Below are 27904 nucleotides of genomic sequence, written 5' to 3'. Positions count from 1 at the left end.
TTTACATCCTAAAAGAATTATCTAGCCTTCACATCATTTTTCGAGTTGACGATATTATATGTGTCTTTGGAGTATAGTATTTCAATTTAAATGTTTATGATTATGCCCAATAGGTAATTGTGGAAAATGCTATTGATTTGGCGGATTTGGTAAATTCCAAATGGGTGTAATTTAACATCTTCAGAAAAGTTTTAAAAAGTTTAAAACACCAAAATCAGTGTGAGAAATAAATTTATTCAATAAAACATAAAGCGTACAAAAATATTCTTCGTCAAAAACGCAACACCATCAAATTGATGATTTAAAAAAACCCGCCAATATACCATTGCGCCTTGCGTTTAGCGGCCAAAAATACTTTTATATGCTCCCAAAGTCCGAGTGTTCTTTCATCCGACAATACACGTAAGATCGATATAGAAGATACAGGAATAGAGCAAATATGGAAGAGCACCAAGCGGAGACCCCGGTGACAAACAGAATCATCAGCAGAAAAGAAGTGGTTTCCCGCCCGGCAAAATCCGGCACAAACTCGATGTACTCGTATCTACAGGAACCCGAATTTAGGCAAGTGTCTTACCCATTCATGACTTATTATAATAGCATCAAGCCAATAAATTATAAATAAGCTGCACACTGTTTCAACCTATAAAGTTTAACACTGTTTGGTAAAGCATGGCTTTTTAGCCCGTAACTTGAGTGCCATTAGACGGCGACACCAGAAACGTTTTATGTCTTGTCACCAGCTGTGCAGATAGGACCTTATAGGTCGAAACAGTTTTCACTGTCTGCAACTTACTTATTATTACTTATTACATTCAAATTTGTCTGTTTGAAACAGAATCGCGTGATCTTGTTTAGTAAAACCGTTTCATTTTCAACTTTTGATTTTAACATTTCCATTTCTTTTTATGGTAAACAAGATGCAGCTTTTGTGTACTCTGTTCACATTTAAACGTCAACAGTTATTTCAACACTTATCTAGAATTTATTCAACTATTTGGAGAGGGTTGAATTTCAAATTAACAACTTAACAAGGTTACAAACGTTTACCTGAGAACTGCAAGCGCAGGGGTGGCCACTAGGAGCGCTGTAAGCGGGATACACGTGACCGCTGACGTTGCAGTGATAAAAACTCGAGCTATTTCTCTCCATACAGTGCCGTGACGTTGGTTTTTCCAAATTGATCGAAATATTACCTAAACATTTTTTGTTTAACAATAAGATAAAAAATAATAAGATTTTTTAATAATAAAATGTGCAGTTTATATACTCAAAAGCAAAATTAGCACTACGTGAAATTGGGTTTTAGATCCCAAAGCCTAAGGTACTATGATTTCTATATGAGTGTGCCGTGATCGCTGGTCTGCATCGACGCTTCAGGGCTGATCTCAGCTATTCATGCCTGTCTTAGATCCCAAAGTAGTGTTTAATTCGTAATAAACTAAATTCGAAAGTTTGATTTGACAGGGATATAAATTAAAGACTCAGGAAAGGCCAAGACAGCAAACGCATTAGACCAGTGGTTCCCAACCGGGGAGGAATTTTATGAGTTCAGGGGAGGAATTTCATAAAAACTGTAAAAAAAATTACATTGGAAATGTTTCAGAATATTTTTGTGTATACATTGATGTCCATTATAATTTGTATGCAGTTCAAATTTGGAACCGGCTGTGAAAGATTCTGAAATAGACATCCCTAATTATAAGGTTTACTTGTATATACGGCCGCAGGCTATGTCTCATGCGCTTAAAATAATCGATTATTGTCGTAGCAAAGTCCATTGTTTTAACATTTTTGTTTTTTGACAGTCTGGCTGTTGCTTAGTTGCTTAAAAACTGAACAGTACAATTAGTAAACAGTATGTGTAATGAAATTAGATTCTTAGTTACATATCATTGTTGTGTGTAGATTTTAGCTGAACTGCGCCGCGTATACAACCACTTTCAGAACGCAAACAAGAGTAAATTTCGCATTCAGCTGTAATGTGAAATAAATTGATATTTTAAATTGCTATAATTTTTTATGTTGTATTTTTTCGTATTTTGGGGAGGAATGAATAGTTCGAAAATTGGAGAAGGGGGGAGTGTAACAAAAAAGATTGGGAACCACTGCATTAGACAATCAAGGCGTTTTTAAGGCTGTCTGGCATAAGGTCAGGTCCAGCAACTGGCTACTTTAAGTTAGTTAAATTTTTTTTTTAAAAAAACACCGAGTGGAAAGTCAGGTCCGAATTAAGTCGTTTTCTTAAAGAAACCTATGCCCCAACCCTGCCCGAAAAGCGAAAAACCGACTTACAAATCTGTAACAAACGACCGATTGTGAGCTGAGGTTTAATGCACACAAGGGTTACTTCAGCACAAAGGGCTTTAACTGAAATGGTCGTACGTACTGTAAATATGACGCATCCCGCTGCTAAACCGTCCAAGATTTTAGCAGCAAGTGAAATAAACAAGGCGACGTTGACATCGTTGCGAAACCATGAATCGAATCCAGCTTCTGGACAGATGTTAAGGACTGCGCATTGCCAGCATCTAAACATACAAGCAACAATATAATTAAGCAATGTATTGGCCAAGCTGGCAAGTTTTATATTTTGGTTTCTATAAATTTTGGTCTTCAAATTCGAAAAAAAAAATGAAAAAGTAGCTTTTGACAATGGTATGTTAGACATTGGGAAGGTGTAGCATTGGCTCCGGCAGAAAAGTTTGAATTTAGCGCCCCTTTTGCCCTTACGTATAATCGTTTAACTCGGGATAAATCTTTTGTTAAAAAGAAATCTATTTGTAGGTCAAAAATGACAGAAATTGGTTTGAATCGCAGTGCTTTCTAAGTTAATCAGGAAAAGCGAATAACTTACGAAAAACCTATTTTTCCCACGTGAAAAGCAGCAGCGTGAACACTGAGAGCACCAGTGATCAACTGTAAAGGAAGTACCAACACGTTGGTGACGTAGGCCGAAATGATGTGGTTGTGTGACGTCACCATTACCACGAGCCTGTAAATACAAGGTGTTGTTAAGGGAATGAAGCTGATATGTAACATGCATCAAGCTGTTGTGTGTCTGAAGATTGTATCACTTTGGTACATTTTACCGTTTTGGGTTTCTTACTTTTAAGTTTTATTGAAATTTCTTCGTACTTCCAGTGTACAATTACCGACAAAAGTAAACCGTAACGTAGTAAATAGCATGTTATTCCGAAGCAACAGTTTTTTCACATATATGCTAGTGTTTTATGTCATGTATTCAGTAGATGTTTATCTTATACCCTGCTTTCGTGCTTCGTACCCTCATGGGTAAACACGCTTAAGAACGCACACTTTACACACCTTTTGCAATACCAGAAGAAATTTGTTTGTATTCCAATGCACTGAAGAAGTATTTTAAACGGTAACTATACCTTTTTATATGCCAGAACTTAAATAATGACTCTATAACTTACAGTGAAATACGAACTGATTATGCCAATGATTGCAAACGTAAAGCAACAGAAGTTTAGGTAACCCTTGCGTGATATCGTAAATATTTTATAGCATACCTTGTAAATATACACAATATGATGGAAGGAAACGACCCAATGATAATGACCGGTTCAAACACCTCAGTAATCACGTGATGGTGTGCATCCATCCGTAACTGCGCCTCATTGCTTGTCATGTAACGTAGCAAGCCAGTAAGCGAACCACATATTGGATTTTCGTTCCCTTTAAATTAAATGTAAGTATAGAACAATTTTCATGTTCGTATTTGTCAATCGGTTTGCCATGGTTTTTGAATAAGAGAGCCATGCGACTTAAATCTTCTCATAAAATCAAAAAGTTTACGTTTTGGCGTTTGGTAGCCGTAAGTTATTAGCAATTTTCAGACTTTCGGGCCTTATTCAGTTTTAGGGTGGTTTCGCTGAGAGGAATTAACTTGCCTAAACAACGATAAACTGTAAGTAGGTAAGATGGACATTATAACTGGGATCTGCCATGAAGCATTTATGCAGTTATCTTTTTTAGAAATGTTTTCAGAAAGGCATATAAATGTTTTGTTTACCGTAAGTCACATTCTGATTTGTTGTTACATCTGCTGAAGTGACGGTAGGTGCGGTTGGCGTGGCAAATGCCACAGAATTCTGCTGCTTGAGAACATTAACCAGTGACACTGGATCGTCTACAGACCGCTTGTGCTTTCTATGGCGAGTTTTTGTCCGTTTCTTGTTTTTGTGTGAGTCGGCATGCCATTCTTTGTGGGCAACAGGAATTTCCGGCAACTGTACGTGGGAGGTGATGTTTGGCGGAGCCAGAATCTTGGCTTGCACGAGAAGCTCGCCCGTTGCATTGAACTGACGTTGAGAGATGACGAAGAACATGACGTCAGCAGAAAAGGTGGCAAGGGGCAGAATGACGCATATCAAAGCGACAAGAACACTGAAAGCCCATGCGAGCGGACTTCGACGCTTTGCTGACTCTTTCCGACAAATGCAGTTGTGTGTAATTTTCATGCCTGCAAAATATGCTTCGTTGAGTTAAACCAAGTTAGTTTTATTCTGTGTGTGGCAATAGCAGCGATACAATATCATTGAAAACGAACACCAAGTTGAAAGTAACTACAAAACATTTCATAACGCGGAAAATATTTAAGCTGCATACAGTGCACACTGATTGGACCTAATTGTATTTGTAGATCGAAAAACTGAAACATTGTCACTCACCCTTTCGAGCAAGCCGAAAGCTTCGACCCTTCACGTCCGTGGTGACGATATCGGGTATTCCTCTACGGATGGATTTGATCTGATAATTACGTGGGTTGGGAGGACGAGAACTCGGTGGAACTGGAATACACGATTGTGTCGTATCGCGAAGAAAGATCAACAATTGCTAACAGTTTGTTAGTACCATTACACATATAACAGTGACAAGGCTATTAACAAATAACATTGCTTTCGGGTTGATTAGTTACACTTAGGGTTGGGCATTTGACCGGTCAAATAAAATCTGGTCAATTGACCGGTCAAATACTTGTCAAATAGGTCAAATATCGGTCAAATACTATTCTCATTATTAAATTGCAATTTTAGTTAAAAGTTGGAAGTTTAATCTTCTTCTAAACCATAAGTAATGGAAATGAAGGTTTCAACTCATGTAAATTTGTTTGTGAAATAGGAAATGTTCAGTTTATATTATATTACAGACTTTTCCGACTGCATTGCATGCTTCATTTCATCAATGGCTCCATCTGTGTGTCTGTAATTTTCATTCAGTAATCACATTTGTGAACTGGATTCTCATAATATTCTATATACATCAGATTAAAGTCTAATTTTGACTGAGATTTAACTGCAAAACTCGCTTATCCTGCTTAAAATCGTAATTTATGCTGTTCAGCTGTTGTCCATTCATGACAAAAAAGGAATATACAAAAGCTTGATATGTACGTACTTTATCCCAATAAGTACTGAACAGTAACTTATCTACAAAAATCTATTCTGGGCAATTATAAGCTAAATATATAGCTACAAACAATTTTTGGATCAACTATAGAAAAGGACTGTGGGCCTACAAGTTTACACAGATGGTTTAAATTACTTAGATTTTTTATCTGTCAGTAATAATGTGCAACATTTGCAAAATGCCTAAGTAAATACCAATGAACTAACTTCCCCTCATGGACCTATCACACTCAAATTTATTAAGATAAAACGGTGCTGGAAGTGATCCATGTTTTTTAATTGCATTGGAAACCTTGCAAAGTTTGCCATAACGTAAATCAGATCTTAATTTCAAATGAAAAATATATCCTAATTGTTATGGGATTTTTTTCAAATGAACAAAACACATCTACATTAGCTTAAAAATCACTTATTAACACAAGAGTATGCCCTAAACTGTTCTACCCGAGGGTTATTAGAAATAAATTATCCTTTTCAACAACCAAAAAGCAAGTCCAAGAAAATTTACCACATTTTATTTTTGAAATTAAAAATAGTATTTGACCGGTTAAATAAAGCGCTGTCAATTGACCGGTCAATTGACCGTATTTGACCGGTCAATTGACCGGCTTGCCAACCCTAGTTACACTTATATGGTTCTCTATAGTTACTCTAACATACACTTTTTTTCCAAAATTAGTTTCATAGTATTTAGTTTCTTGACAATCTTGCTTGCTGCGAAACGAAAGTCCTGCTGTAGCGATGTAAACAGAGGGCAGTTCGCCCGATTAGTTCGTTTAATTCCTGGTTTGAGTTCAAACTCTCAGTCGGTGACTGTACTTGCCTACAATCTGGACATAACACTATCTTTAAATTCGCCAGTGTTTCTCAGCCTTTTCTTTAGTGTCATGTTTTTTTGGCCATAATCTCATTGCTTCTCGAAACATTGTAATGTTTAAAATACCCGAGCATTGTCCTAACGAAAGCATTTGCTAGGTGCATAAATTAACACTTTTACTCAGTTTCTTGGCCAATTACTGACTGTCAAGGGCCACTGTCTTAGGGTTATGGCCCTTTGTCAGATTCAGTGACGAAAACCTTTAATCCGCTTTTTATGTTGTCTCTCTGCTAATCAGGTGTTCGATTCTCCGATTTTACAACGGCCTAGGGAGAAATATTCTTTGACGATTCAAGACGCTTCATTAAATCTCAATACAACACGAATACTGCTGTGTACTGCAAGTTCGATTATATGGAAAATCTGCACTTTGCGACAAATACATCTCATATTCTTTAGAAATCTGCATTTTCTTTAAAATAAAGATAACAGCCGAAATATGATATAAACACATTTTCTTTAAACGTTACGGTAAACGTTTAAAATCAAGATGTCGCTGTTGCTTACTCTATAGCGGGTGTATGTGTCTACTTCTTCTTTAAGGCTGCTGAGCTATAGTTTAGACCTTTACTTTATCTTAGCCACTCAAAAGTGCCTATTACAGCTTCATCTACAGCTGACAAGAATAAGAACTGGCGGAGTGCGGCCGACGCAACGCACAGCCAATGATGACTAATCAATATTCATGTTTGAGAGCCGATAAATCCACATGCAACGGAGCGGCAATGAGTAAACAAGGGACATCAGTATCGATTTAAGATCGTACGATAGACAGAGAGACAGCGGACGGCACAAATTCCAAAAGTACAATGACCTCAACTCACCCGAGTGCTGGTTGCTAAGCGACCATGGTGATTGAGACGGCTGCATTGGTGTATGGTTTCGGCTGGTGTTGTTGGTTCCCACTTTGATTGGTGACTGATTTTGAGATGGGCTTTTTTGAGCACGGTAATCCGATCTGTTTAATATAAGTACAAATATGTTCACTCAAGAACACACCTTGTTTATTTTTCTTCAGTGCGTATATATACCCGGTTCTAACTCGATTGACAACCTGCACTGATATTGACAACTGTGATTGTTGGAACGTCTGCATTACGTATTCTATATGTACAAGTACTCTGGCATTAACGTTTTTGAACAAATAACTTTTCAAATCCCTGTATTGTCCTCTTCGTTGCTTACATAAAAACACAACACGCTTATGCAACGTTTCCAAAATATACCATAAGAGAGTTATACGTGTCTGTTACAAGAAGAAGGCGGTGTTACACAACAGGCTATTTATAGAGTTACTGTTCATGCAGGAATAAATCCTTGCCCCCAATAGGTGATACAATATACACTGTTACAATATATTTAGACAAACATTATTTTACATTTTTTGGACTGCATTTTGAAATTCCTGGGCCATAACTTGTTTTAAGTTTGCAGATTTTTGTAATTCGTAGTAGAAATAATTTGTTGCCGATAAAAACTATATTTTTTCGACTGCATTATATAATACTAATATCAAATACTACTCTACCTTAGAAGGTGGTTAGTTGGGGTTGGGAGTGTCTGGACTTGGAACGAGTTTGGCGGAGATGACACTGATCCATGCTGTTTACGTTGCTTTAGTACAAAGCTCTGGGCTGAATGGGTGTGATGCATTATTCAGTTACGGCAACCAAGAACTAGTTAATTCTCAACCTGCAACAAGAATGCGTGGCCGTCATTGTGTAAAACTTCGTGAGAAAGTTTGGTTCAGTTAAACTCTATGACTAATTTATTACACAAACGGTACATTACTATACATATGAGTAAGCAGCATGAAAATATCTACTTAAAAGTAATGTATTTTAAAGTATGTGTATAACAAACAACTACTTAAAAGTATTGTATTTTAAAGTATGTGTATAACCAACAAAAACAACCCAAATCAATTGTATGTGGTGAACAATCGATGTTGCATTTAGTATTGTAGCGTTTTAATATCCGCGTCAATACATACGAGTAGCACCAGGACTTTTCTATAAGTAACTCCAAAACAAACTATCTGCTTAAAGTATTGTATTCAAGAATATCTGCCTAACTGCTAAAAATCTGCTTAAAAATAGTGTATTCAAGAATCGTTAAGAACTTCACTGCCAAATAAATTCTTCGTAGTAAACAAATATTGTTAAATATATTTAAGGAAACGATGTTGATTTTACGCGCACGTATTTAAAATTACTTCAATGCAAGAAAAAATAAAGCAGCAAAGTAGTGTTTGTAAATGTAGTTGCTGAACTAACTTTTTCAATATATCTTGTATCAGTCGTCGTCGGACTGCATGCTTGTGGTTATTCCGTTGGGCCAATAATCTAATCACCGCCTGTCACAAGTAATAATCATCTTCTGTCATAGAAAAGTACCGCGTTGATCAATCTACATCCCAGTACTTACAACATACTGTAGCGAGCCCGTAATTCTTAAACATGTTTTCCTCGTAAAGTTTAGTTTAGCGCATTTCGATCTGAGCCTATTTTCAGTGCTTATTGTCCAAATACCATCCACGCCAAACGGAAAACTACAAAAATATACCAGCTTAAAGTCTTTTTACCATAAATCCTTTACCACAACCCAAGAAAAAAACAGCCAAAACAAAACGGAATGAACTGATTTTTTCACGAATTACTAACTTCACTGCATACATTAAATTGAGTTTACCTTGCGTAACAAAAACGACAAGAAAGACTTTTACATTGCACATTAAATCTAAACTGTTTGGTCTTAAAACGCACAAATTGCGCACACATAGCATGTATAGACTTCTACAAATTCCTGTTTTTAATGAGCTTGTTAAATAAAAAACGCCTCGATTGTATTTTTTACAGTAAACGCACCTGTTCATTACATTCACCAAATTTAAAGCCTTATGCAGTTTCATGCTTCTAAAATTGATTTTACCTCAGGACCCCGAAAGGCAATTTGCTTGTGACAAGATTTACGCACGAATAACCAATATAATTGCAACCGAGATACCTTAATCAAACTTCAGTGCACTACAAACTCACTCATGATTTAAGCTGAACAAAGCTCTGCGTTGTTGAGCGTTACAGAAGTGCTATTGTGACATAAATTTTTCACTACACATTTTCACATGCATTTTTAACGAGGTTTATTAAACGCCAAGGGTACAATCGGTATGTTCTTAATTATTTGTTACGACATTTTACGATTGTAAGCGAAACCCTTAGGATAATTTCTTTCTGGGCCACAAACTAGTTTGTCTTAAAACCCCGGTAAAACGGACTAAATTATCTAAAGTATCCCAATTAAATATCAACAAGTAACTTAATTACACGGTGAAAAAACATACATTTTTGCCAGCATTTGTTTCTAAATCTCGCTTTCCAAGGCTTTTGACTATTGATATAATGCCTTCATTGGACTATTTCTGCTCTAGCAGAAGCAAATGCGATTTGTGCGGTATTAAATTATAAAATGGCACAGCCTCTCGGGTCGGTGGATAACTGAATAAAATGACACTGGGTAAGGACTGCAGGTGGCACCGAGTGCTACACTGAGCCACAAAACAGATGCTGTTTGGGCTCGCAAATTAACCATATTCCCAGTGGCAAAATTTTTAATAGTTGTTGAATGTACAAAAATGTCCGGCTACATCTGCTATAGTCAGGGACTCAGGGTTGCCATCGACATAGACCATAAAATAAGGACCACCGAAAATTAATTTTTATACGAAACGAAACAAACGTTTTTGAACAAGTCTTTGCATTGATGCGAGCCATGACATATCACAGGTCATTTTTTTGGCAGAATTAATCTGTGCCAGTGACTCCTTGGTTCGTACAAAATACTTCATGCATATTAGTACGACAGCTCTTGGTTTACTTTTACTTGCAGCAGGGATTTGACTTGTAATTGTTGAAAACAAGACAAAATAAGGACTCGACATTTCTTAGAAATAAGGACAATATGTTTTTGTAAGACATTGCCCTTCAAAATAAGGACAAATCTTATAAATAAGGACGGTATGGCAACCCTGGCTATAATTGAAAGTTAAAATCGCACCAAAGTGAGAAGTAATTTTAATGGTTTTTAAATCTGTTTCCTTTCTAACACTCAAAAACGAAATGGTGAAAAAAATTAAAAAAACAACCGTTTACTTTGAAACAACTGTCTGGAAAATAACAACATTTTCAAAAATCCACAAATATCTTCAGCTTCCTAATTACAATCAAAACGCGAAAATTGCGAAACCATATAAGTTCACGACAATCCACACCGCTTATTATTCGCAATTAATTGCCCGAAACTTTAGTACCTTCAAGAAGATTAACATTCAACCGCAGCTGATCGCATTACAATAAATTCCTCACACGAAAAATGTGACAAAGACGCTGACTCCACAGCTAATCTGTGATCATGATCGGTTTAATAAACAACAACCGTTTGTATACACAAGAATCGGAATTTCAATCTAAGTTAGTTGTACGCAAATATCAAAAAACAATTTTGACTTGTTTTGCAATTCATGCTAAGCTCCGTGCATTTTTTGCATTCCAGAGAGCATCTTTGAAGTTGTTTTGTAGAAGTGGTTTATCCACTAAGCCAGTGGTTCTCAAACTTCTTTTTATTGCGACGCCTCTTGAAAAATTTTCTGGACTTGCGACGCACCAGCAAATAAAAGTTCAACGAGGAAACTTATTATTAAAGTTGTGTTTATTGATTTTACAACAAAAAGCCACAAAACGGAACTATTCTGCGACGCCCTTGGAAAATTGAAACGACGCACCAGGACGTCGCGACGCACAGTTTGAGAACTACTGCACTAAGCAAACAAGCAGGTCTTTACAAGGAATCAAAGGAAGGGGTGTAAAAGAAACAAAACAATTTGAACTGCCATATTTTTAGTACACTTTCAGTGTTTGAATGTAAAGCATATCGTATGTTTCTGTTTGATACTGGTTATCATAGGTAAAAGCTAATGAATAAATTAGCTCCAGTGCAAATAGGTAAATATTGCAACCATACAACGCGAATTTCTTTGCATTCGAACCACTGTTGAGGGGTGACATATTTCTTAAGTGATAAGGGCCTCAATTTGTCGGCATTGTCTACTACATAACACATTCCTAAACTGCTAGTGGTACTTCATAAAACTGTCTTTTTAGACCTTTTTTACTAAACTTTCCTAACCTCAAACCACTGTACATGTTGTAGCAGCATTCGGCTACGGGTCGTACCAGTTGGTAAATAAGCAATATTTTAAATAAAGATTGTGGCTGAGCTGGTGGTATCACCATTACATCTACGGCTATATAACGCCCGGGGCCAGTAACGTAGGCGGTCGTTTGTGCACTACATGCGCGTTGCGACATAACCTCCCAAGCAACCTAGGTATATAGGGAGAACGGCAATAACAAGTCGTTGTTAATCCAAAAAAATGAAAAACCAGACAAATTTGTGTTGAATGACAACGGCAAAAAATAGAAAATAAGTTTTTACCGCCTTTTACTGAAAAAACAAACAAATTTTCCTGAACCGGATATGCACATGAAGTGTTTATGCAAAAAGTTGGGAATATATGTACACGTTGGGGACCTTGGGGATCAAATGAGTATGTGGGTTTAGTGGTTGAAGATTGTTTGAACATTAACCATAACTGCAACAATACCACGGAAAAATTCCACAAAAAAGACGTACAATTGCGACATCTACAGGCAACTTATCAACTTTGTACAACACCACTAAGAAGCGCCAAAAGTTGAAAAAAAAAGAAATCTGTCAAATTCGATGTCATAGTTTATAATGATTACAAACATTTTTAAACAGAACATTAGGCCATGCAATTAGTTCAATGACTTTTTGAGTCTTTACGGGAAATACGAAGAGGGTCCCAAAGTATAAGGCCGAGTGCTATCCATCGTCTGTTACAAATATATTTGAAAATTATGCCACCGAAGTTCTTATATTTTTCCGTTTACTTTTCTTTTTTCATACGACGCAGATTCATTGCTGTAATCCTTTTTTTTCACGGGGTTCGAACCCAGGACACACCCGGGGACGAATCCCGATCAGGGTTTTTATGTCTGTATAAGGGTCAGGCGTGCCGGACCATTCGGCCAAGTTCCTGCTGTAATCATTTCGTAGACACTCACACAAGCACAAAGACACACAGTAGTGTCTTTTTAGCAGTTTTCAACGAGACCACTAGATGTGGCTATGTCGTTATATGTCGTAATCAATAACTTTGCGGTTCTGGATTCTATCACCAAAAACGGCGTTATTGATCTACGGGTTTCCAAATGCAGAAATGCTATCGCTGCATGGCAGGTGAAGGGCATGTATGAATGCAATATGTTCGGATGGTGATATACTGATCATCTGCTGACAAAAATGTCTTGTCTGACGAGTTTTACTTTGTCCTCAACAGCGCGTGTGTTGTATGTTAGAAAACGATATTTAGTATGTTTTTATTACTTGCATTTTGATGTTGACCTGTAAAACCGTTTGCATTGACGTGAAGTCGTTTGTGATGTGGAGCGTGTATACGCTACAGGGGGTGTATACACTACAGACAACGCGAAAATCATTTTATAGCGGTCATGTATGCCTCTCGTTTAAAAATTGGAGTTCAAACTAACTTCTGCTTCCTTTTTCTGGAATATTTAACGTGTGTGTAGCTGTTGTCCAGTGATGCAGATTTTGTTAATTTTGTTATAACGCTAGAGCGGTATTACAAAATCAGATAGCTTTACAAAAAATGACAAGATGTTTGGGAAGCCACGGCACATCATTTACTGGTTCAAATGAATTCTACCCAAAACTATTTTGTATTGTGATATGCCCCAATAAATAACCATAAACAAAAAAATGGCTACCCTTTTTGATTTAATGTTTATGTCTGTTTGCCATGATACAGTATATCATTGCGATCGCGATTTTTTTTAAAAGATGGTGGTGGTGTAAAACGGTACTAATACACGGCCCTAACATATCAAAGTACAAAATGATTACTCAGGTTCGAAAAAAAGGATTTGTTACCACTTACGACGCCAACACGTTGATATTTCTTTTAAATTACATACAGTGTAGGTTATATTACAAAGCATAGGGTGTAGTGAATAAAGACAGTTGTGAAAACTGCTCATAAACGCTTATGCTGGTAGTGACATTGACATAAATTGCCGCAACTGGCATAATTGCATGGAAGCCGTTAAAAAACGGCATCACACTGCCGCGAGATTGGAAACTACCCACTGATTAAGCAGGCCTAGATTATTAAGTGGAAACAAAATGACAAAGAGTTGGTTTTAGCGGTACAATTTTTTCAAGGACTTCAAGGGTCGTTTCTGTTTTAGCAATTTGCAAACGAACTATTTAAGGTGTTATTTACAACCGATAGTTGTAATTTGTAACAAAACAGAATATTTCCATATTTGCTCGTTTAGGTCGATTTTACGCAGGTATATTGACAGAACAAAACGTGACAAATTTTTGTGGAAAGGGGATATATTGAATTTTGTGGAAACAAAGTAACTCATAATAATTTGCCATTTGCAAAAACGTTTGTATTTACTTACAAGCCGCCAGAAGCTATATTAAAAAGAGAGATAAAGGAAAGCATTGCATTTGTTGCGTTATGCATATACGAATGCTGTAACCTAGAACAAAATTTGTTACCAATAGGAAAAATGCACAGGGCACTGTTCCCGTCACAACCACAAAAGCGCCATCAGTTTTTAAACATAGTATTAGTTACCAAATGCAACTTGTAATATATTTGGGAAACTTAGTGAATGGTTTTCTACGACTAACAATTTCAAACTATTACAAAAAGCAAACAGATTCGCGTTTAGGTGCCACTTATACTAACAACACGAAACACCTCTAAGGAAACCGCAATAATTAAAAGTTATTGGGGGTTTTAAAAAAAAGTGTAGTATGGCTTCCAACATTATGTCACAGTTTTCGGCGGCAAATGCGCTACATGGCCCCCTTTTGTGCATTTGACATGCCCTGTCACGCGTCATAGGGGCGATACAATACAGAAACACGAGTCCAGCCGCAATGACTCGCCGATTCGGCACGGGCGGCACGGACGACTGCTTCAATAATTAATGTCGTTTTGAAACTGGAGCCTTGTTTCAATGTCCGAGCGCAAAACCACTCTGACAGGGCGTGACACATTTCATAGGATGGGTGAAATGCATTTGTCCTATCTGCTGTGCTGATGAGTTGTCACGTTGTGGTTTCGGCAGCAATATAGCGAGGTTCAAGTTATGTATGGTTTTCAAGGTCCTTTGGGGCTTAAGGTTTTGCAAATTATTTGTCATTTTCAGAGCGTTGACTTTCAGCAACAAAATTATGGTATTTAAAGTTCAGCCGTCAGTCGTTTGATATTTGATATTTCTAACGAAATATTTTTTATTTTTTCCGTTTTCTTCGACGAGCAACAAAAAGTTTCTTGCATATTTTTTATTGCATAAAAAGTATAGAAATAGCACGTCAACGTAAAACTTGTTTAACACCATTTAGATAAAGTCTACCGCCTTAAATTAGTTCTTGAGGTTAGATAAAATTCAGGTTAGATAATTGCACAGTGAAAAAAGGGCCAAATAAATTTTTTTTTTTTAAAACAAATCGGAAAATACCCAGCCAGCGAGGCAGGAGTTCGAAATCGAGACAAAATCAACGTGAATCATACACAAATATCGACTGGCCTTGAATATCAGATCAAAACAACTTAAAGGTCAACATAAATTAAGTATGAGTGAGTATCACATACACTTTGCTCGTATAGCTCTGACTCATTAACCTCCCAAAGGTTCAATGATCTGATGTCAAAAGGTATTATGCTTTTAAATTTACACTTATGTACAAAAAATTTTCTTTGCCCAAACAAATCAGGAAAAACTTTTGATAGCTCTCCTGTGATTTTTGGGGCATATAAACGTACAGATGTAACTTTAAACCGAAAAGTTGTGTGTATATAGCGGAGTTGATGTGAAAAACTAAACGTTAAAATACAGTGTTAATTTCATTATAGAAATCAGCAATAAAGTAAACAGGAAAGTAATGCGATTTCAGGATATTTGGGTAAACTGAAGTCATCTAATAACATGTGCAGGTACAACGCAGTTTCAATAACTTGCTGAATCGAAAAGCGTAAAGCGAACTGGAAATGCAAACCGCGGTTGGATTATCTCGAATTCGTTTCAAACCGGTTAAAATTTCTGCGACGTCTTTGCTTGATGGCACAACTGAATAATTCTTGAAAACCACCCATGTTAGCAGTGTTATATTGAGCAACAAGAATATTGTCAGGGCAAACAAAACCTCGGTCAAGTTAGCGATATTTTCTACGGAAAATCTCGCCCCTGGCCACCTGATCTCGATCTCAATCGATGTTAAGCAGTTTAGGTTACATAATGCGCTCCAAAATAACAACACGACCGCCCCGGGACTTTTAAAACTTTCACATGGTGAAAAGTTGACCTTGATATAGATTGAGTCAGTGTTTAAGGAGTTTATGAATGTGTTTGTATCTTTCAATTCATTCTATGTTGCTTGGTGAAAGAAAACACAGCGACATGATTGCTTTAGAATAAAGGTGAATAAAATTTAGGCACACATGGATATGAGAATATATGTAATCGGTGTACGTACATTGATAGATAATCTATGCGTGTAGCTGCTAAGCTTATTCATTTAGGCGAAATAGACCAACTGGCGAATTGGAGCCTGTAATGAACCTTATACGCAGTTTGTGATTTTGTTTTGTATAAAGTAAAAAAGTAAATATTTTAGGTTTCACAAAATTTGTAAATATAAATACAGCAATATAGCATAGGCGATGCTTCAATACATGGGGAGTTGTCCCCCTGCCAAATATCTATAAGAGTACCGTGTTAAGTACAGGTAGTAGAGAAATGAAATTCGTTTTAGCAACAGCTTCCATCGATAGATGGAGCCAATATTTCAATTAAACGTTAAACAAACTGTTGAAGTCGATGAAACCAACGTTTAAACGAATACGAATTTTGAAAAAGCGAACTGGCTCGTAAATAATGCAAGCTATATGCGATGCTCGTGTGTCAAAACAATTGAGAGGAACGCAAAATATTTCCTATACGTGCCGTGCTTTCAACGTTCAACTCACACAGTACAGGTCAGGCACAACCGTGCACCGACATTAAAGAGGATTAGCGGTTGATGGCAAACCTACTAGGACAAAGGCAATTCTCAGTTTCCATTAAATTCAAGTAGTTCGGCGAATTTTCGAAGGTTAAGCTTAACATTACAGGAGTTCTGTCGCTAGAGGCTGGGTTATTGAAACCAAAGTCTGTGTCATTAGGCGATACCTATTTAAGTTTTAACCACACAAGCTGGTTTTGTGGCACCTATAACATTGAGTTGCAGCAGAATAATGAAATAACTGTTGCACTCGTATGTTCTGGACTTTGTTAGTATAATTTAGGAATTCATCGGAATTTTGAAAGAGAAATTTGATGGATAGTTCATTTCGGAGACGAATTGTTTTGTTTTTAAGTGGGCAACAGTTTGGTAGTTTAGTGTAGAATGTTAGTAGAGTTAGTTAACAACATATATTCAGAGTTTATAGTGATAAGAAATTTGCACAAATACAGCTATGATATGTAGAAGCCTGTTGCCGAAGCGTAATATCGACCATTTTGTACCAATATTGCATAATGGATCTGTGTTATATACAAATATAGCTGTATTCGTTATATAGACCAATTTGTATCAATATTGCATAATTATAGGCTGTGCTGTGTACAAATATGTTTTAATTCGCAATATAAACCATTATGTACCAATATAACATAATTGAGCTGTATTATGTACAAACATGTTTTAATTCCTAATATAAACTACTTCGTAGCAATGTTAAATAATTTAGCTGTGTTATGTGGCGTCCAACATTTGCAGTCACAGTAGACTTTCATAATAGCAAAGAAGACCAGAACGCGTGATCTGTCCAAATACTCACAAACCCAGTGGCGGAGCCAGGTAAAAATTTTGGAAGGGGCGAAATAATTTGTTGTCCAATACCGTTGTTTGCTGATGTTTTTTAAAGCTTATTTGTTTGCTGATGTTTTTGAGGGTTATTACCAAATACGTGACTTTCAAAACTGGGGTTTCACGTGATCACCCAACGCGATTTATTTTTTCATTTCATGTATGCATGAACAGTTTCGGTCCCCCAAATTTCTCCAGCGGTTTCCCAAAATTCCCGTTTACGCAAATATGGCTATTTTTTGGTATTTAAATGAAACACTTGCGGTCTCTTAAAACTACTTAGCGGTCACCCAAACCAAACCTTAAAAAAACCTGTGCATGAATACAAATATCTGTGGACTTCAGCTTTCAACTCGGTGACAACAGTCATTTTTGGCAATTTATACAATCCTTTGATAGTTTAGTCATGATAAGTACCAAACCACACTGGATTAAAGTTTCTAAACATTCAAAAATTTCGGAGAGGACATGGCCAATTTCGAACTCCCTGGCTATAGCACCAATGCTCAAGACAAAAATGTTATTATTAATAATCACTATTACGACCAATGAATTGAAACTTAGTGTTTGACCAGGTGCCGTATGATTTGATTTAGGAACCTATCAAATACTCTTAAAAGTGCATAAAAAATGAAAGAAGATTCTCCGAGAGACCGCTCGGAAAACGAAAACAAAGAAGGCGTTTCGACGCGGTCCGGAACCAAAAAGCGAAAGAGGTTGACGCGGCAGGGAACAATGACGTTTGAAGAATGCGCAAATCTGGCTTCTGGAAGCTTCGACCGAGGACCTGGATCACAATCGACTGCTTTTACTTTAAGCGTACCCGAAACAACCGACCACACTCGAATGCGGACGACCACAGGTAAACAGAGATATAAGCTATTGTGCTATTAAGCCGTTACGCCTTATTTTTTGCATTTTTTTGTATCAAACCTGTCACTACACATTGAATTCTTTATCACTGTAGCAAGTTAACAAACGGATAAGGTCAAATTATGTTGCGAAAATGTGACTATTTTACGATAACGCCACAAAATTACATTGTCTGTTTTTGAATCTATGTTTCCAGAGATCTGATTCCAAAAATAAACACCATTGACTTGAACGATAATTTAACCTAATAGTAGCCAAATAAATGTGTACCCTTAAAAACAAACTGTGTTGAGTATATTATATAATTACGAGTCACCAGACTTAGTACGGGAGATGCGTACAACAGTGGCGTATAATGACAGACAGAAAACTTTAACAAGTCTAAAGTCATCCACCGTTCAGCCTAATACATAAAGTACGCTTTTTAAGGTTCAAGTGGAATATACGGTGTTCCTGATCACGTGATCACCCCTCGGACTTCCCCAGCGCCGCGTGACTCCGACAGACCACATGGTAAACATCAACGACAAGTCTCATCAGCAGCCAGCGAAGATGCAACGCAAATCCGAAATTATCGCATCAAGTCAATTCGTCGGGGAATCCCCGATATAATCACCACTGATATGGCGGGCCGAAACGTACGTCTTGTCACAAGAGGTTAGTCAAGCTGAGTCGAATAAGATCCTGTGGTCTGATGCAGGGTTTGGTACCACACTGTGATCGTCAAAGGCGTTATTACACATGTCGATGCGAATTAACATAGCATATGTTGTGTTTTTGTTTTTAGCACCAAACTGTAAGCTCACATGTTTGACATTAGCAAAATTCAACAAACATACACGAATCTCTCTCAGTACCCTTTAAGACACATAACCGCTGTTTTTTGACACTGGAACCTTCTGAATATGATCACGTGGTGCTATTCATGGTTAAGATAGCCATTTAGTCATGTAAACCACAATATGTACCACAAGCAAACACAAATGCTATAAACTAACATTAAAATAATCGGGTAACGATTGCTTAAAAAATAACGTACAACCACTGTCACCTCTACATCTCCTAACTACCATCTACGTAAATTACTAACACATACAAACGCATCAAATTAACCAACAAGTGAATGGAAACAATAGTCTTAGCTTGAACCTCCACAAAACAATGCAAGAATAAGAACAAGTAACCGCTGTCATTTAAACCATGACAAAAAAGCACAAACAAATTTTAATTAATCAACACAACTAACAGCTGACTGCGTAAAACTGCCAATAAGATAAAAGCTTTGACCCCACTTACGAAGTTATGAGAAAATAATCATTATTACAAATAATAATATATAGGCCATGTTAACCTCACCTGCAAATCCGTTGCTGCTTCCAACATTCATTTAATCTCCAAACAACACAATAGGTGTGGAAGTCTGCTGTATTTTAGTGCTCTGTTTGTACGTGACCATTGGGATTGTTTGTGCCACGAGCAAGCGCGTCGCTTGATTGCTGAAGGATTTTGTTACCTGTTCTTTCACGCCTTGTTTAACACCTCAGTGCCTGTGGTCTTCATTTATTGCTGATTCATCTCCTGAAACGTGTTGCACAGTCTGTTGAAATTGAACTCACATATACCTGTTTACCAGACAGGTGGACTATAAGGAATGATTCAGAAAAGATGAAAGGCTTATTGAATTGTCTGGGACGTTATTTTTTGAGATGGTTTGAAATGGTCACAATGTTTCTTATTGTGCTTATAGTGCACTGAACATGGGACTTTGAAGAACCCATTATGTATTATTCACGTCAAACATATAAAAATTCAAATATATATGTATATAAGTTATATGCTTGTACGTTGACCAACAAGCAAGCTAATACGGTTTCAATACAGACTTACAAATACAAAGGAACAATCTAGAAGCTTCTAAGGGGCTTTATTCAGAACTGAAAAACAATTACAGGTTGGATCAAAACAAAACCACTAAACTTCGATTTAAATGTTCTCAGTGTTCAATAGAATTGTGATGTAATCGCTTGTCTCAAACCAATTGGGATTCGCGTTTGTCACTCGCGTTTAAGTGATCGCAAACCACGCCAGGCGTATCATTTAATCGGCAGCATGAAGGACAAGCGCCCGTATCCGCAGCAAACAGCGAAAAGGCTCGTCAATAATGCAAGAGTCTCTTACGTGACAGTGCCAGAGAGATGCTCGCGATATGCAAACACGCAATATACGCAAATACAAATGGAACGGAACACGAGATGTTGATGAAAATGCGAATGTCTGGTTAATTTTGCTACATTTTTGCGGTCGAAGTGCAATACTTAGCTAATGCAAACACGTATTACGTTGGCTGAAGCTGGAAATACCAACGGGTATAGAACTAATTTTAGCAATGCAATTTTACAAATGTTGGTTACATAAACCTATTTTAACGAAGCGCAAAGGTTGACGTTGTTATGAAAGCCTAAAACAGTGGATCCGAACGTTTTTCGACAAATTCTTTCCTCAACAATAGTTTCGTTCTTCCCTAATATACTTCCTGGTAGATTCTAAACCATAGAAAGATCATTTAAAATTGGGTATTTTATCAATTTCACAGGTCATATTTGTTTTCGTGTCTGTTTAAACCACAAGTATAAATTAAAGTAAATTCCTCCCCAAAAGTTGGAAGGAAATAAACTTGTGTCATAAAAAAATGCACTTAACTGCGCTTGGTGTGAATAATTAACGGTAAAATAATTCCATTCCAACTGTAATAATAACTGTAACTGTAAAAAATAAGTTTTATGCGATAGGGCAGTCGTCGGCAACCGCCGGTCCGCGAGGAGTTTGTTACCGGGCCGTATACTTTTTCAAGTTAAATACTTCAAAACATTTAGTCCATGTATGCCAGAAAAGATAAAGTAATTTAAGCGTTTTCATTGCTAAGTATTTATTTTTGTTGAAGGCCAGTCCGCGATAAAATTTCAGTTTCAAAAGCGGTCCGCAATGAAAAGGTTGCCGACCCCTGCGATAGGGTTACATAATGTGGCACAATTTTATCAACCACATATTGCAACACAGTTTTAACACATTTGGAGTATTTAAAAAATTGTTCATCCTTAACATTGTCTAAATATTACTAAAAAATCAATTAAAGTCGTAAAATCCTAGTTATTTACACATTCACATGATGTAATAGTCAGAGCAAGAGACAAATCACTAAAGTCAATGTCAAGAGAAAATAATCATTTGCTTCGAGGAGTTGACAGAAATTCCGGATTGAACACGATATTACCTCCCTTTATTGCAATTAGATTGATTTCTTTTTCCCACCTTACTTTTGGTAACCTTATTGCTTTTCTTATTGCTTTATTGCTTTGAGAAATTTGGCATTTGACTATGGTAAAGCGCATAATTACCGTATGGCACAGACGAGAAATTTCACCTAATGTCTTCTTATCAGCGTGTTTAACAATGAGTCACCATCCAATATCGAAGCGTGTACCAAGGTTAATGAATGTGTATATTAGGCATGCTAACCATGGTTTCAAAATACATGTTTCGTTCTATGGATTTGTCAAAAAACTCACGAAAGTATTATGTTTGCTATTTCTGATTTTCGCCCTAAAATTAACGAAAGTATTGTGTTTGCTCATTTGGATTTTAGCCTTAAATTTAACAACCATCTTAAATACCCTAAAACCCCTAAAGTCGCCTCTAGTCTGTTTCAGATATTTGATTTGACATAGAGTTATACGCCTACGAATGGACAATTACCAAAAAACAACATTTTGCTAATGTTCTGCGTACCAATAAGTTCGACCCAATTTCGTGATATCATTTTTGACTGAAGGGTCTCATTTATTCTAATTAGAATAACGATGAAATCTTCAGATGTACATCGATTGGTAATTACCAAAATGTTTCAGTAGAGACTATATATGTATGAGTCACCTCGGATTTGACAACGTGGCGTGCAAAAAACGTCGAAATGTCCGAATGACGTGCAAAACATTATATCGACAACCAGGAACAATATACAAGCAGAATATTTAAGTTAATGTATTACAACCTATGTGCCAGACCACGTTGTATATTTCCTTCTTCCATTGTAATGTTTAATGCATGTGTGGTTTAATGGTGCAAAGCTAAAGCACCGAATTGATAGAAAAAGGAATATGAACAAATAGACAAAAATTCAACAAACCATACTGCTGTATATGGCTATACTGCTGTGTATATGTTTATTCGTAAATGTGCAAACACAACTACATCGGGGATAGAACAAAAGTTTACATGTGATTACTATTTGAGTGTTTCTTTCCAAAAAACTGACATAAAGTCGATTATATAGATTACCAAAGTCGTTACCTTATACAAATCTGCAATTTATGACGAAATCGCACCCCAATTGAATCTTTATCAAACATAGTAATGTACAGGGTGTCTTAAGCGGAAATTGTGTGGTACATTTGCCTCCAATCGACTAAAGAAAATTGCGTATGCTTGCGTGGTTTTGGTAAGAGAAAGCGCTTAGTTTGCGTTAAAGGTTAACATTAAAGTTTTATTGAGTCCGCAGTACTGGAATACTTGCGGAACCGCGAATGTTTTTGACGTTAAAAATTCATAACGACCGCAAAGGTTAAGCGCACCTGAAGAGAAAAAATGATTTGCAGTTCAAATTAGGCTATGTGCTATCTACTTGGCAAAGAGGCAGGTTACTAATTTGGATCAACATTCAGGGTAAAACTAGTGAATTTTCCTGGGACTCAACAAAAACATTGAGTGGTTCTAAACCTTACACGAATGCGTACCACCTGACTACATTTGTATTGCTGCGTAGCACCTAAACCCTGTTTGAATGGGTAAAACAAGGGATAGGCCCATACTTCTTGACCAGGACGGCATTTTTTTTAAACATGCACGGTTAGCAATTCTAAAATAATGTCCAAGCGACTAGCGAGCCATCTTACAAGCTCAGACGACCACTAGTGGCATGTACGCGTACAACGGATTAAAAACTATCTACGTCTTATAATTTTGAGTAATTGCCTATAATGCGAACAAATGATTGTTTGTTGCGTTTTTAGAGCTAGAAGTTTCCAACTACTGTGTTTGCAAGCGGGCGTGCAAGGAAAAGAAGAGTGCCCTTGCGTGGACGTTCAGCGTATTTGTCGCTGTGGTCTGCGTCATCTCGCCTATGCTCTCCTTCATCGCTGACGTCACCTTCTACGTCATATGCAGCGACCATTACAACCACACGGCGTCCTTGATGACGCGCGTACGCGATCCTGGTCAACACTTTCCGAGTGCGTTTGTCACAGAAGAAGACTTAGTGACGTCATCACGCAATGACGTCAAACACAGCGAGGTGCTTGCGTTGCCACCGGTGCCGTTGATCACCGCGGAACACGTATTGCGTCATAAAAAGAACAAACAATCTGCTGATAATTACGAAAGCGGTGGTGTTGTCGGGACTTTGTACAACGAGTGCGATGAGAACAAGAGCGAGGTAGGGGTAGGTAAGTGGGTTTGAATTTTAATCAGTGCTATCTTACCTAAGGAGTTTCTAAGTTTAATGCTTCATATGTTTTTATGCATCATATGTTTTCGCGCATGAAAAAAAACCCATTGAAGTAACAGTTACACTTCAACTTTGCTGGGAGCAACATGCTGCAAAGCAATGCCTTACCTATTCTGTGCGATGCCACAACTACATGGCTTTACACCATGTTACTCCCAACAAACTGGAGTACCATTGGATGGCTACACTAGCCAATACTGCCCATCTCTCGTCACCAGCTGCACTGACGAGATACGTCGAAACAACGTTCACTGTCTGCAGCCTATGATTTACCGGCCTGATGCTTCTACATTAAAAATTTTGTCCTTAAAAACACCGCTATAGTTCATTTCAATTTTCTTCAAAAGCCTTGTAATCAAATTTCAATGTTGCGTTGCGTGGACATGCGATTTTTAAAACCTGATTTGTTTTAGATTTTTCTGGAAGTTTATGTCGCAATATGTCGGCTATTCTGGCTTATATGGAAACACAAGAAGCTTTGAGTTCATTGGAGGAACACAGACGCGTTACCATGGAAGTATTTGAACCTGTTTTTATCATCGGATCGTTTCCCAGTTTGCTTTTATCGATATTCACAAGGTAATTTTTCAAACTTTTCTTGCAATAAAATTGAAAAGCGAAAAGTTAAATACGATTTAGAAATCAAAACGACGGTTTCTGTAATAGATCAAAACCATCAACAGCATGGCTTAAACTGACGATCACCGTAACGTTTTATTGCTTTTAATCATTTTGCCGTGATTGGTTTAGCACTCACTTTGATATCGATTTTGAGGAAATGGTGATGCCACTTTGGCGAAATATATATTTCTTTACATAAACCGACTGATTCTGTTTCAACCAAGGACCCTATCGTCTATTGGTTTTACCGTTTTATACGTTTTGGTGCTTACGTTAAGTTATGTACAGATCTGCTTGCAATACGACAAATACTTAGGCTACATGACACCACTGCGTAAGCCCAAGTTTTTTGTTGTTTCTTACAGATTGGTTGTTATGGTAACCTGGCATGACCACTTTATATCTGCATATGTCATCAATATGGCGGTGATGCCCCTACAACTAGTAACCGGCGCGTTGGGAGTGCACTCGGCTTCCTATCACATGGGCGAGTTTGGTTTCTCGTAAGTATCTCTTTGCGTGCCGCAATAGTTAAGACGTTGTTTTACAAAAAGTGTCATTAACTAACAATTTAGGAATCAAAATTAAACAATGCAGACAGTGCAATTCTTACCAGGATTTTGTGTTTAGAATGTAGTCTCTTAAACATTAGTTTGTACACAACAGATGCTGGGAATGTGCAGTGGCGGGAGATTGCAGAGGTGTTGGTGACGCCTGGATGGATAATGACCTTAACCGAAGTCTGCTGGCGGCTTTGATTTCAAAAATTATCGACGGTGCCGCCGGAGGATGCATGTTATTTCTGGTTAGTTTGCACAAACCGTTGAAAACTATAGCAACAATTAATGATGATTATGGACATTGCGCTAAAAATCATTTTAATTTGCACTTGATATCCTTCAACGCATGGTGTTGTAAGCAAGGCTAAAATATTATGATTTAGTAAACAACGGATCTATGCGTAGTGTGTTTGATCGCAACATGGACCTAGAATTAAGTATATTGCATTATGGTGGAATTGTGACGTTTTAATCTTGGTACCGTTCTCTGACGTCATGATTGCCATTCGATGTTACGTCGCTGTAGCGAATTATGAAAGGGAAATGGCCCCACGGGGCTTGGAAGCGGGCATTTGGGGAGGGTTAATGTTGGTGTTGAGCGGAGGCTGTGTTGCGACAGTTACATCTGCTCTGCTGGACTTCGCTTTTACTCTTTTAATAAAAGTTTGAATTGGGTACTGACAGCACGTTATTGCAGCAGAACCAAACAGGGCGTAACAAAGTCATATCAATATGTAGGCAACACCTGATGGTATTTGTATAGGAAAGGGGTTTTGAAAAAATTACAACATTTTATAGATGTTTGGAGTAAGGCGACTGTGTTGGTGTGGCAGATTTAAAAACTGCCTGTCGTGACCTTTTTTGGAAATTTAAACAACCACAAATTTTAGGTACTTACACGTGTTTTGTGGCGCGACCATGGTCATGTGACATTCTGGTGGTACGTGGGTCGCATTCTGCTTTGCGTCGCTTCATTCCTGATGTGTGTCGGTGTTTCAGCGCTTCTTGTTCTCACCCCTGCCATAGGAGTGCTCAGGTTAGTTGACATAATGAACATTAAATTCTTAAAAAAGTGTACTTGCGCAACTGTGTTAAACTTAAGGCTTTTACCATCCAGTACCATCATAAAATAGCGCAAAAGAGCAATACTAGTTTACTGTTACAAACCTCCACATTTTTTGTTTGTAAACATAGGTCAAGGTCGAGACAAAAGACGACCTTTGGCAAACGAAACTATAAACAGTTTAAATAAAAACACCGACGTTCCAGTAAATGTGATTGTTTCAAAGAGAAAATTGACTAACGTTTGCACAAATACAATAACAAACAATTATTAACAAGTGAGTTTTCCAATCGTTCGCTTTTTGTGCCAATTTTTAGCTTCAAGTTTTTTATGAGTTGTTTTTCCAATCAACATAATTTAAAAAATGTTTAAACGATATTTTACAGGCTGGAACTGATACAGCAGGTCCCGAATTTCGACGGCAAACCCCGGGTTGAGTTCATTTTAACCACAGTGCTTGTGATGGGACTTTCGACGTGGTGCGTGTCGCTATGTACATTGCTCATTTATCTTATATACCGCTCCTACGTCTACTGCCGAATGCGAGAACATGCCACCCGAATGGATGCCGTCGATTTCTGACGTGACTTTGTGTACTGTAATTACATCGTGTGAATGTCGATTCACGGCATACGGTACGGTTTACAGCAACTGAAAGGAAAAGAAACTGAAAAAAGAACAGCCTTTCGTAAATGTATACAGTGCTATTTTAGGCGCCTTCAATGCTTTGTGAAACAATGGACCTGCGATGGTACTGGCCCTTAGGCTACTGGTGTCAGTGTGTGTATCTGGAATACAAAGCATGCTGCTACGGTTTAAAGAAACCACATGCAGAACAGAGTTGAGAATCAAACAGTTTTTATAAAGCACCAAAGGTTACAATGCATGTGCAAGTACAAGGGAAGGTTGGCATTCATTTAAACAATCTTCTAGCCTCAACATCTTGGCAACAATATCTGCGTAGGGTAGGACCAATGTGTTGTGCAAGAATTGCAAATAGGAACCTAGCTTTTAGGATTTACCAAAAAAATCGCACTATAAATGTTGCAAAATCGCACAAATACGGCATACTAAAGTCAAATTGTTAACAGTGTTATGGTATTTTGAGTTTACATTTCTGTACCACGCAACAGGTTAGGAAATAAATTTCCAAGTTGAACTTGTAGTGAACTACCAATATTATTGTTTGTAGCTTGCGGCCTTTAAATTGCCCAAAGCACTTTTTCTGCCAGTAGTTTATTGTGCAAATCGTCGCCCAACCATGCGCCAGTTTGTTATTGTTTGTGCACATAACTGGAAAACCGCCATCTTGAGTTGGGACTGAACAGGCCAATGACGCTACATTCCAAAGATGAGTACAGAATAAGTTGCAATAGGAGTAAAGGTTGTACGCGCTTACGACACATTGCAAAAAAGGATACTTTAAAGTCATAAAGAATAAAAGATTACAAACAGTATCAATGGAAGCCTAAAGTGTTATACAAATCAAATATTAAATATGAATTAGTGCAAAGTTTCTCAACCGGGGTATGAGTTATATACGTGTGAATTGTAGCTATAGAAAGCAAACAAATTATATCTCACTAAATAACATCGAAAAGTTGAACACCTCTATATAAGTGTAAATTTGTATGTGGTACTGTGGGTGCATGTTTTAAAACGTAGGTTCGATAAGTTACAAGTACATGACCACTGTCTCCGAGTAGTGGCGCCTATCACACAATGCCTATCAAGTAAACATCTTCCGCAACGCAGAGAACTTTTAGCAAACATTGGCTTATCGGGAATCTTTAAGCACGGGTCCAAGTCCAGACGCTGACACAGAAAAAAACTGTATACAGTCTTGTTGTTGTTATAACAGTGCGCACCCATAATGTGGCCATG

At 37.4% G+C, this 27904-nt stretch overlaps 2 protein-coding genes and 1 long non-coding RNA gene across 4 annotated transcripts; 2 read left to right on the top strand and 1 right to left on the bottom strand.

Annotated features, from left to right (window-relative positions):
* Positions 1-214: 214 nt before the first annotated feature.
* On the bottom strand, positions 215-25921 carry LOC145219201 (uncharacterized). 2 transcript variants are annotated; one of them, XM_080086596.1, is made up of 11 exons: positions 25856-25921; positions 19573-19794; positions 7841-8004; positions 7137-7270; positions 4698-4817; positions 4040-4489; positions 3537-3702; positions 2858-2995; positions 2390-2531; positions 1051-1196; positions 215-544 (listed from the first exon to the last, which is right to left on the bottom strand). In XM_080086596.1, the coding sequence occupies exons 3-11, from the start codon at positions 7963-7965 to the stop codon at positions 358-360; spliced, it is 1608 nt and encodes a 535-aa protein (XP_079942722.1). In that variant the 5' UTR covers positions 7966-8004; positions 19573-19794; positions 25856-25921; the 3' UTR covers positions 215-357. The 2 variants fall into 2 exon arrangements, with proteins under 2 accessions (XP_079942722.1, XP_079942723.1); XM_080086597.1 differs by lacking the exons at positions 19573-19794; positions 25856-25921 and adding an exon at positions 8589-8700.
* Positions 4455-5413, top strand: LOC145219207 (uncharacterized). The gene is made up of 2 exons (XR_013857883.1): positions 4455-4520; positions 4670-5413. It is a non-coding gene; the product is annotated as an uncharacterized LOC145219207 (long non-coding RNA).
* Positions 17921-27822, top strand: LOC145219200 (uncharacterized). Its single transcript, XM_080086595.1, has 8 exons — positions 17921-18205; positions 18646-18873; positions 23283-23714; positions 24190-24355; positions 24763-24900; positions 25064-25202; positions 25848-25993; positions 26407-27822. The coding sequence occupies exons 1-8, from the start codon at positions 17974-17976 to the stop codon at positions 26600-26602; spliced, it is 1677 nt and encodes a 558-aa protein (XP_079942721.1). The 5' UTR covers positions 17921-17973; the 3' UTR covers positions 26603-27822.
* The last annotated feature ends 82 nt before the right edge of the window (positions 27823-27904 follow it).

The sequence above is a fragment of the Phallusia mammillata genome, chromosome 3, assembly GCF_965637545.1.
Source record: "Phallusia mammillata chromosome 3, kaPhaMamm4.hap1.1, whole genome shotgun sequence".
Taxonomy (NCBI): Eukaryota; Metazoa; Chordata; class Ascidiacea; order Phlebobranchia; family Ascidiidae; genus Phallusia; species Phallusia mammillata.
Note: the sequence above shows the minus strand (reverse complement) of the source record. Positions and strands in the feature narration are given on the sequence as shown.